This window comes from Montipora capricornis, chromosome 3 (genome assembly GCF_036669925.1).
Source record: "Montipora capricornis isolate CH-2021 chromosome 3, ASM3666992v2, whole genome shotgun sequence".
In the NCBI taxonomy this organism is placed as follows: Eukaryota; Metazoa; Cnidaria; class Anthozoa; order Scleractinia; family Acroporidae; genus Montipora; species Montipora capricornis.
The window spans coordinates 10,974,470-10,986,180 of record NC_090885.1 but is presented as its reverse complement, the minus strand read 5'-3'; the positions used below and the strand labels follow the sequence as shown (position 1 = coordinate 10,986,180).

The following is an 11,711-nucleotide window of genomic DNA, read 5'->3' as shown; positions in this document are numbered from 1 at the left end:
AATGACCCAAGTCGACTGATTAGTCATACACTCTTTTTTTAATAAGAATATTGTTTTCCGACCCAGGCTGAATATTCCTTACTTTTCTGCCAATTTTAAACATTTTAGGTTGAAATGTATTCTTAGATTACAGCGTATGACAGTTTCCGTTTTTGAATGTATTGGTGGTTTGGTGTCTAGATCTGTATCATGATCGTGTTCTATTGTATACGTGCTCGGTCGCTTTTCGTTGCAGATAACGCGTCAGATGACTCTAGCCTGCGTTGCAGCCGGATGCGTCACGAAGTCCCGGCGGTTTTGTCTGTCTGTGACGCAGGCTAGATGACACTAACTTGGTCATTTTGGCTTTGACAAAAAAGCATCCCTAAAGCATTCTGAGTGCGGTTTAAAGCATAAAATTGTATTTTATTTGCAAGTTTGCACCGCACAAAATTATACTCTTTTTCAAATCTTCAAACTTTTCTTAAATTTTCGCAAATTTTAGCCTCGATATTCTTACAAAGTAGATTCGTATGCTATAAAAAAATAATAAAAGAGTTTAAGTTTAAGAAAGAGCAACGGATGTCAAGGAATGTCGACAAAAATAAACTGAAGGACAAACTCACAGTTATGATCACGAATCAATATCATCCAATTACTGTAAATTAGACCTTATAAGTCAAGCTGTTAGCCTGGAAAAACTCATAGCGATGTTTCTCGTGAAGTCCCCTTTTGTTATTTATATTTCAACCGGAGCCTGATTGGCTGTGTGTATCCGAATGCCACAAAAAGTTACCTAAATTCACAATCGAATAAAGCTGGAAAGACAAATTTACGAAATGCCTTTCTTATCAAAGGCAAGAAACCTAAACTGAATCTAAACTATTTACTGAATTGACACGCACGTGCATTCCATGCACACACATTGCATTCCTTTTTTACAAGTTACATAATGAAATCGGACTTGACGAATTTGAAAAATGATAAGTGAGAGTCATCAAAACGTAATTCTAACCAAACCAAATAGCTAAATTTTTATTCTTAACGTTCTTAAAATGTGGTATACTACAAACTGAGTTCCTTCAGTGTATCATCCCATGTAAGAAAACCACATAGTTATGTTAAAAAACGTTCCAAAGTATTTGAGTTAATTGTCCTGTTTAGACTACAGTTTTACATTTCATTTCCCTTCATTTGTATATACTGCTCACAAACACAAACAAAACAAGACGAGTACCAAAAAAGTGTACCAAATGATAAATCTCAGATTTTGCGCGCGCGAACTCATGATCCGTGACGTTACAAGAACTACGTTCACCGCAAACATTCGGTGAACATTGCATATGGACTTGACGTCTTTACGCATTTCTAAGGAACATATTCATACCACACGAGAGCGGGCCAAATGATCTTTTACTGAGCCCCCTGAAAGTCCTAGGGTAAATGAGATGATCTCCCACAATAAAAAAAGAAGCATTGAGAGCCGTTGACGAAGCAGTTGGAGAACAATAGCGCTTTGCTGGCTCTTGTGACCTTCATAATTAACCTCCATTTCCTGCATTCGACGGCTGTGCGCACGCAATCATTGTTCGATCCGGTTTTTGCGCAAATGTCGCTCCATATAAAATCTGGCTTATCGCACTTTTGAATCACAGAAGTCGTTAACGCTCAACCGGTCATCATACTAAATTGGTTGGAAATCTTTCATTGAAAAGTCGCCGTTGATTCAGTTGATTCACAATGGTAAGTCAGCTGATATTTTAGAAGCATTAATTAACACCTGTTTTAATTAATGCATGTTTCCCCTGTTACGGGGTAACCGAAACTGGCAAGAAACGTTTTTTTCTAAACGCTTTATACGTTTTTAAAACCATTCCGAATTCAGGGGTTTCTTAGTACATGTACAAGCAAGGAAAGAATTTAAGAGGTACACTTGTTCAAGATGAATTGCCGGTAATATAAACGGGCAGGGCTTTTGAAGCACTGCTAGTCAAATTAGCTCCTTGTCTTTTTTGACTTTTTTCTTATCAGTTTGTAGCTCTCGTGTAATCATAGACTGGACTCCGGATCGAAACAGTCAAATTAATTGATTCGTTAAACTAAAATTGACCTTGGAATGAATGTATCGGAAACCTATCGGATAACAAAAAAAAAAGACCCTTAAGTTCCTTTTCACAGACTGGATTCTCGAGCAGTAATAAGCCTCAAAATTAATCTGTTTAGAGAAAGGTCTAATCGTACTTGAACTTCAATTGCGACATATCCGTGCATTCAAGTCTTTCAAAGCTCTTGTAGTCTCTGCCAGACTGCAGTTTGTGCATATGAATTTGAATGATGTATCTGCATGAAAACGGCTCTTCGTTGATTCTACTCGAACAGCAAAATGACTCGCTATTGTTTCAGTTGCAGCAAAGGCACTCTTAAGCTGTTAATAAAAGCAGAAATTGTACGCTTTACTCTCGTCCCTCTACTAATCAGTGATTTTTTGCGCTGGTAGCTTCAAGGATCAGGTAAAAGGACAACACAGTTGATAAGACCGACAATAGATGGTCAAGAGCCTTTGTTAAGGATGCAGATTGCATCGAGATAATTGTCACATAAAATCTCTTACATTGCATGGCATGTCCTTCTTTTATTAGTTTTGATCGCCCACCAATTCCTTTGCGCAGTTCCTGTATATTCTACGGGATAATATAGATCCCTCGCCAAAATCAACTATCATCTGAACAAAGTAAAAGTTGGGTTACTGGCTTGAACATCAACGTCGATCGCAGACAGAGAACTTGGTATAATTCATAAGCCACGCGTTTATTTTTTTTTTCTAAGTAAACTAAGTAAACATACCTGAAATTAAAAACTACCCATGAAATCTTTGAATAACATATCGACTCTACACAGCCTTCGCAACACACCAAATCATACCACGCCGTACGTCACGATACCCTCCTGTGTACCTGTGTATAGAGATGTTCGTAGAGATGGATATAAAATTAATAATAAAAATCAGCGATAGTAGGTTAGAATGACGTTCGATGGTGTGAAATGCTGTGGGAAGCTGGAATGCCTAATTTACGAGAGGCAATGCTTTTTACCAAAGACAAGAAACCGGTAAACTGAACAGTCAATCTGACTCAATCATTGCGAAACTATTCACCTAAAGGACACTAGGTACATTCCATGCATATTGCATTTCATTTTTAATTGTTGACAAGCAAGTATTATATCCGACTCTAGTTTCACGATTTGAAAATGGTGAGTGAGTGATCGTAACGTCATTCTAACCTACAATCGCTGATTTTCATTCTTGGTTTTTATGTAAAACCTTCGTTTTGAGAAGGTCAAGAATAACCTCTTTCATCAGACGTCATCAAGCTATATTAAACTTTGGATTACGTGTTAAGGCCATGACAACGGTCTATTTGTTTATACTTTATTACTCGAGAGCACAACCAGTGAAGTTAGGGGATGACATGACCAATGCAAAGGGATTTTTACAAATGGAGATCTATGAACTAAGAATCTTCCAGAACAGGTTAACCTCTTATTGTTTACACAACCTTTCAGCCTTCCATCCACATGACTAGCTGCAAAAAATAACTGACAATCACTTTTTTCAGGTTTTTTCAATGAATGCACTGTATCTGCATCATAGATCTTATGATTTAAGCGAGTCACCGGCAGAGTCTCGCACACCCTTCTTTCAACGTTTTGCTTGTGGATTGGGCCACGCCATCAATGACATCACTCGACAACTTCTCTTCTCTTTCCGCCTTGTCTTCTTTATGAACGTGCTTGATCTCTCTGCCACAAATTCCGGCTGGTTGATTCTTGAAAAACAGTTGGTTCACACTGTCATGTCGCCCGTTTGTGCGATCTTGTTGGACAGAATCCGCGTTCCATTTCTGTCCCGAAAGCTTGGAAAAAGAAAGTCTTGGCATTTGTGTGCGACGATTTTGGAAGCAGTATTCGTCCCGCTGTTTTTCACTCCTTGCTACCTTTTTCAACGTGACAATGGACAAGAGCGGTTGCTGATATACTTTGGAATATTGAACGTCATTTTGGGTGTCGCCGGCAGCTTATTGGATATTTCCCATTTGTCTCTTATTCCGTTCATTGCGAAAAATCAAATGGAAGCAGTAGAATTGAGCGCATGGAGGTTTGTACATAATCCTTGTCCTTTATATACGAGCCATTCGCAATTCAAGCCAATGTCACATTGTTAAGACATCCTGTTTGTATATAGAGACTTGCATGCAAACTTCATTGTCCACTCCCCATAGGGGCTTTTCAAGGTCATTGAAATACAATCAACGAAACAAAAGAACAGAACAATAACAATAGTTCAAAATCCAAACTGGCCGGTGGCAAACCAGCTGGCTATTTACAAGTACCGAGAAGTTGAACTAGGGAGCACAACGATCAAAGTCAACGAGTGGTCAGAGCGGGTCTTGAACCGTAAAGGCAAGCGCCCTTACAACTGGGCCGCACTGCCTGCGCATGCGCATGGGTGCAGTGCGGCTCCCCAGTGCAACAAATCATCCATGCACTTTTCTATCATCCTCTAGGACAACAACAACAACGACAACGTTTATTTCATACAATACTAGTTACAATGAAAAGTTTGTCCACCCAAATTTTAATAGTAAGTCTTGTCGAGTTGGGTGGAGCAAAGATAAAATAATTAATTCTTATATTTACAATGACAAAGATTACGAAAGGAAATAATTAATATTTAAAACAAGAGCGACTGAATATTTCTGTTGTAAAGATGTGAGGTACTACAGTGAAGTACATTGAGATTCTAGTTAATTGATTGCTGATAATCTTAAGATTCAATAATATTTGACGAAAAGGTTTACTCTCAATGAAGGATATCACAAATATCAAGTTACGATTCTTTCGAGTAAAAGAAGGAGGAATAGCAGTGATAGGGAATTCATTCAATGCATTTAAAGTAGATTAATTGAAACTAAGATTATCTCAGTTTAGTTTTAAGACTCCCTTTCCTCTTTTTTCTTCAGAGTCCGCTTCCTACACTTGATAGTCATAATAATGTTCAAACCACAAATTTTAAGGTGGTAATTAAACATGCTATTTCCCATTTTAGGACTGCTTTTACTTACTTGAGTGGTATTTCTACCTGTGCTGTGGCTTGGGTAATATTTGGCCTAGACTCCAAAAATCAAATTTCTGAAAATAGTTCCAAGGATTTCATGGTAAAGTACTTGGTGTTTATTTTTATATCATACTTTATTGAAACTATGGATATTTTATTAACGTTATAATGGTTGAGGGAAATTGCCTCAACAATACGAATGGTTCCATACCGTCGCGGTCAGAGTTTACACAGAAGGGGGCGAGTGGGCGTTGGGGTTTTCGGTTTTGACGGTCTTCTTTGAGATCGGTTTGTCGGTTTTTGTGCGGTTTGATCTTTTCTTGTTTCAGTGTCGCAATAAATTTCGGGGTTGTTATGGTTGGCATAACTACGCGTTCTGATAGGCTTAAAAACTTAGTCAGTTCCCACGGCCTGCTCCCGTCTGACGTTGTAGCTCAGTCGGTAGAGCGGCGGAGATCTAACCCGAAGGTCGTGGGATCAATTCCCACCCTGGTCAGAGTTTTCCTCTGTCCTTGTGTGGGCCCATTTCCATCAGTAGGGCTAACGCTCACTTGGTTCATATGGGATTGAAATCTAGCACTTCACATTACACTCTATTCAGTTAACTCTGTTTAAAAACTTAGTCAATCGGCAAAAAAGAACGTACAAGACAGGATTGCGTTTTTGCAAACATTGGCGGTGTAGCAATTATATTTGAACAGACTTGACTGATTGGAGTGTAATGTGAAGTGCTGTGTGAGCGGTAGCCCTGCTAATGGAAATGGGCCCACACAAGGACAGAGAAAAACGTTGACCAGGGTGGAACCCTGGTCAGAGTTTTTCTCTGTCCTTGTGTGGGCCATTTCCATTCGTAGGGCTGACGCTCACATGGTTAATATGGGGTAGAAACCTAGCACTTCGCATTACACTCTAACCAGTTAACTCTGTTAAAAAACGAACGTACTTCCTTGTTTAGGTACAGTGCTAGGAAATATCCGTTAGTTCGCATTTGCTTTGAGCTTTGAATGGCTGATATCAGGAGTTTCTACCACTTTTGAAACTGGCCAAACTGTTTACTTTGTTTGGTGGGTATTTCGTATTTCTGCAACCGACTTTGTTTGCCCAATGACAGCTTAAAATTTAAAACCGATCATTTATCTTTAAGCCATTAGTCTAAATTTCTTACACATGGTCTAGGATAGATACGTCCTTGAAAAGGTCTTGAAAGCAACCGGTAAGTAGCTTTGCAACTGGTATTGTTTAAGATTTGGGTTGTTGTTCGGCGTTGTTTTAATTTATCAAATAGTCAGAAACCGGGACAGGCATTCCCCGGTATTCAAGTTTATTTAACAATTATTCCATGAGCGCGTGTTGGATATGAGATGGTAAATAGCCAACGAGGCGCGTACGCGCCTCGTTGGCTATAACCAGTCTCATATCCAACAAACGCCAATGGAATAATTGTTTTATTAAATTCCTTAAACTCCAAAAATTTGGAAGTACGAGATACGAGCGAAAAAAGGGAGAAAATCCGAGCGAAATCGAGAAAACTTGATGAAGATGCGATGTGTAATACCTTGATGTCAGACAAACGTAGGCTCATCACAAAAAAACATTTCTTGACTTTTCGCGTACCTCTAGACGTCGGAATTGATCCAAACTTTCCACTTTTTTTTTTTTCTTTTCTGGCTTTATTCAGAGAGAAATTTCGCTTTCCGGCGAAAAAAAAAAAAAACAAGCTTAGCAACGTTTAGCGCAATCAATTTACCATGTAAGGTCAAACTAAGGTATATAAGCTGATAACCGAGATCAAATTCAACGAGTGGTCAGAACGAGACTTGAATCCGGGAACTCCGGATCTCAAGGCAAGCGCCCTAACCACTGGGCCAATCAGAACACGCGAAATGCATCATCCGAGGTTGAGAATTTAATAAACACTTATATCCCTTATTTTTTAGGTAATGACTGTAATATTGGTAGGACTAGGGCTTTTGCTTGCTATGATATTTCATGTTGGAACTAAAGAGCCTCTTTGCACGAACGCGAATCCCGACATCCCCTTGAGGAAATTATCGACCTTACAGGCGGCAAATTTCGCGGTAAGTTTGGGCCTAGTCTATACGCTACTCTGTTTTAAATTTAGCTTGAAAGCCCATTGCAACATTTCACTGAGTCCGTTTTCTCGCCTAGCTAGTTAGTGAAGCAGGACGCGTATGTACGGATTACCTCAAGAAAATAATCAGCTCTTTAAGCTAATAAGACCACGATCCATGGCGTAGTGAAAGCTCTGGCCTCAACCCATGGTTGCCCACTTTTAAAATCTTCAGGATGATGCCTTAGTCTTTTGATTTGCCATGTCATATTGCGATCGTTGTCTTGTCTTCTATTTGCTCTTGTTAAAACCGATGTTTGATTTGTTGAATCCTAAAGAAATCTATAACTGAAACAATGGACACTTAAACTTGGTCATTACCAAAACTGAACCTTTGTTTGTGATGTGGTTATTTTTTGAGAAAGCAGGGTAACGAGAGTGGTAAACTTGCTTTATTGATTAATTCCTATTGTGAATTGCATTTCCTTACTTCTTAGAGTCTAACATCTTTCATTCCGTCGGACGCTCGTGGAGAATTGATGGCCCGTCTTGCAACAGGTTGGGTGTTTAATTGTAAAAAAAAAAATACTACATTTTTTTTCAAGAAAGTCACAAACAGTTCAGTTGGAAAGAGCTTGTTGGACAAAGTAAATCGTGAAGTTTGAAAAAGAAAGTTTTAAAGAAAGTTAAATAAGTTTAAAAACTTTCATCATTCAACGTTTGTTTGTCTTGGTGAGCTATACAACCCAGGCTGTGAATTTGTTTTCTTTAACAGAACAGATCTGGTTCTTCAAGTCACTCAAACTTTTGCCCTCGTTTTGAAAACAGTTTCAAGATAAGCTCTTTCAGCTTTATTGGGTTTATTATTGGTCAACCTATTTTTAATATCTCATTTAAGGTGGCTCTTGTCAGTTTCAACAATCCTGGGAGGATGTCTTATTAGTAAGAGCGATTAACTGTGCAACGCTATTTTAAGTAGCGGCAAGGTTATCACACCATATGAAACACCAATAATTCCTTAATTAACAAGTTGAATATGCACTTATTAATGTGACGTAATAGGTCACCATGGACACAAAAAAGCCATCTAGAACACCCCATATTTTGCCTTTATACGCTCATATAAGGAAGAACATGAGCTCGGTGACCTTCAATTTTCATTGGTGGATAGTGATTAGCTGGCTAACTTTAAAGATGAAACTTAAACTCTCGTTAAAAAAAAATTTCCTGGCCCTCAGCGAGTTCACAGCCACCAAATTTTCTAGCTGCAAAAAAGGTAGCTATGAATCAACTCCTAAGAACTTCACCGAAAGTTTTATCTTAGCCTGCTAATCTTGTTAAGCAATGATTGGTGTTTCAATTGACACCATGACATTGTCTTTACGCGAAACAGTGTTGTAGAATGAATCGTTCCAATAAGCATTCACTCGGAATTGTTGAAACTAGTTTGAGCCACCTTATTATGAAAGCAGCCGACACATACAGAGATAAGTCCACTAGAACTTTGTTTTCAATTGAAGAAGGAGGTTTAGGACAAATCATGGAAGTCTCTCTCCTATTTATTGACCGTACGGGACTCGTAATCGGCAACTCTTTGCCTGGATAATAATCCTGCGCTATAGCAACAGGATTGTTAAAATGATTTAAAATACATCAGGCTAAGCAGTTTTTAAAGCAGAGAACAGAGATGAGGCAAATGCATGCTACTATGACCGGCTATGAGACGAAACAATTTTCTTTGTTACGAGTCTTCTTTGTTGCATTACAGAATTAAATACTGAAACAACCAAAGAGCGGGACTGTCCACCGCGCAAAACTTCTCGTGTTAGTTTCTGCGATAGGATCCGATGCACCCCTATCAGTGACCAGAAGGAAGAGTCAGCGACAACAAAGAAAGACGATGCTCCGAAAGAAAATCTTTCATCGATATCAAACAATGTTAACAGCACTGTTGTTGACAATAGAGGCTTTTCTGGTAGTGCAATGAAATTGAGTTCAGATGCTGATTCGAATGGCAAAAGCGACCAAAACAGAGATTCGAGTTTCCCGTCGCGCAAAACTTCTCGTGTTAGTTTCTCCGATGGGATCCGATGGACAACCATGAGAGACCAAAGGGAAGAGGAGCCAGCGTTGCCGAAGAAGGATGATGTTCCGGAAGAAAATCTTTCACCAAGCAATGTTTACTGCGATGGTGTTGACAACAGAGGTTTCTCTGGTAGTATAATGGAGCTTAATTCAAGCGTTGTTTCGAATGACAAAAACGTCGACAAAGTTCCAGCACCCATCAACCTCCCAGCTGTTTCACTGGAAACCAAGGGCGTTTCTTTATCCGAGACTAAGGCAAACAGCAAGCCTTTTATTATTTCACGCGACAGTGAAGCCGCTCTTCCATCACGAAAACACGCAAAGAGGACTATACGAAAGTGGCTCATTGATCCGCGCTTATACATGGTAAGTATAGATGTAATTGGTTGACAGACATTGAAAAGACAGGATTGAGGTCACATGTATTTCTTTGCCGTGAAATCCAAATGAAGTTCACATGTTACCTCCATTAATTTTCCGCATCTTAATTACAGAATGTCCATTCTGAAATTGGGCATCATTATGTTGATAATTTACGCATAGTGCCCATAATGCATATTTGGTAGGTACCCAAGATGCCGTGTGGTATATGTTCTGACCATGTGCTCTCCTTCATAATGGCCGCTCCAATTCATTGATGTGTTTAGGAGTGATCTTATCGTGTTCTTCGCCCTCCATGCGAGCCAATCAACATATATATCACGCAATAATTACACAAGTCATCTCAAGAGAACATGAAGAGTAAAAGAGCGATTCTTCCATAAATGACCCTATTCCGATGAAAATTATTTGAAATATTTTTTTAATTTCTGTGTCAACCTGCGTGATTAGGGACTTTTATATTCTACGACGAGGACGAGAACGAGTACAAGTTTTGACTGCCCGTTTTTAGCGGAAATGCTAAGGAAATTTATAACCCGTACGCTTAATCTTACTCTTTGTTAGCAGTATAGGTTGCTCAGTTATTCTTATTGCTGGTAACTGAGCCTTTTTGCCTATAAAAAAAAAAAAGCCAAAACTGCTACCGTGTTGTTGTCTTGTTTTGATTCGACGACATTTTTGCAAAATCTCGTACTAAAATGACGGCGGGATCACGTTTTTCCAGCAAAAATGACGCTGGTTTGCGCGGGCTCACTGTTGCCTTATGAGAAAATCTCGAACTCGTAGTCGTTCTCATTCTAAAATCTAAAGCTCTCCATTAATTCAAAGATGACACCTTGTTGGTCAGTTGGTATGAAGGTGGAATAAAATCAACGGATAAACGTTCACAACCTGAGCGCAAACTAATACTGAATAAATATCAAATAATTATCATAGGGCACCTACTGGGATTCGAAATATTACCTCATGTTTTTTTGGTCACTAGAATCGCAGGGTATGCAACTTGGATTACATGAACACTCGTAAATTCTTTCAAGGACTACAAATCGCACTCGATTTTTTTTCGCCGTCTTTGAAAGCAATTACTCGTGCTTATTTATTCCGCACTCTAAATCATGTGATTATCAACATTAAAAGAAATGAAACGGTTTATACAACAACAACTAACAGCACTTCTTATTACAGCCCAAGGCAACACTGAAGCTCAATGCCCCTGTCCTTTTATAATATTATCTTCAGGTTGCCGTCGTATATTCCTGTACAAGGGCCTTACAAAATCACGCCTATTCTTATCTGCCGCTTTTCCTCATTTACAGACTTCGTCTTAGTAAGGTATGTACAGATGTCAAATGATTGTATCAATAGGCCATTCTATAACCAAAACTAAAAGAGTCAATTTGTGGCCATGAAGAAGAAACTATCTTTTACGTCAGATACGATATCGCCAGTGACTGCTCTTCAATCTGCTTTGCGCAATATCGCTTGCCGGCTTTTAGGAAACTTTCTAAAATTTAAGGCCAGCTGTGCCACATCTTTTTTCAAAATTGTGAAATTTTGCAAATATTATATACTAGATCAAAACGCTGTGTTCATTGGAAACAGTTAAGTGTAAAACTGCAATTGTAGCTTTTTTTTCGGTTTTCAGGAATCCATTGCTTACCTGCCACTCATTATGTTTATCAGTGCCACTGTATCTTCTATACTTTCAAGGAAGTTTGTTGGGATAATTGGAAACAAGGTAAGGTAGATTAGGTAAGGTTACGTAATATTAGGGACAGAAAAGGACACAAGCAGACGTCTATGACCCACCAGTCTCGATCTGCGATGGAATGTCAGCATAATCCATCTTTAGAAGGGCTACTGCTACATTTTTGGAGGGAAAACGAGGCGGTTTTGTATTCCTTGCACGATTCACAATATTCCATTAAGACGTGGCCAAACGCTCGCAACACTTCAAAGCAACATCTCGCAACATTGATACATGATGTTGCGACATGTCTTGAAAGGGCTGGCCAATCAAATGCAACATTTTCAACGCAACACGTCGATGTTTATGTACTCCAGGCCCCTGGCACGCAA

The 11,711-nt window shown here is 39.1% G+C and overlaps 1 protein-coding gene across 2 annotated transcripts in view; it reads left to right on the top strand.

Moving 5' to 3' along the window:
- The first annotated feature begins 1,579 nt into the window (after window positions 1-1,579).
- The window catches only part of LOC138042183 (major facilitator superfamily domain-containing protein 12-like), a 17,753-nt gene continuing 7,621 nt past the window's right edge, over window positions 1,580-11,711 (top strand). Inside the window, exons 1-8 of one of the 2 annotated variants that reach the window (XM_068887981.1) lie at window positions 1,580-1,722; window positions 3,597-4,135; window positions 5,087-5,195; window positions 7,033-7,173; window positions 7,664-7,724; window positions 8,935-9,617; window positions 10,872-10,964; window positions 11,278-11,370. In XM_068887981.1, coding sequence (XP_068744082.1) covers window positions 1,720-1,722; window positions 3,597-4,135; window positions 5,087-5,195; window positions 7,033-7,173; window positions 7,664-7,724; window positions 8,935-9,617; window positions 10,872-10,964; window positions 11,278-11,370 — 1,722 coding nt within the window. In that variant the 5' untranslated portion in view covers window positions 1,580-1,719. Of the gene's footprint in view, window positions 1,723-2,625; window positions 3,512-3,596; window positions 4,136-5,086; window positions 5,196-7,032; window positions 7,174-7,663; window positions 7,725-8,934; window positions 9,618-10,871; window positions 10,965-11,277; window positions 11,371-11,711 lie in introns of those variants that run through there. The other variant, XM_068887982.1, reaches the window with a different exon arrangement.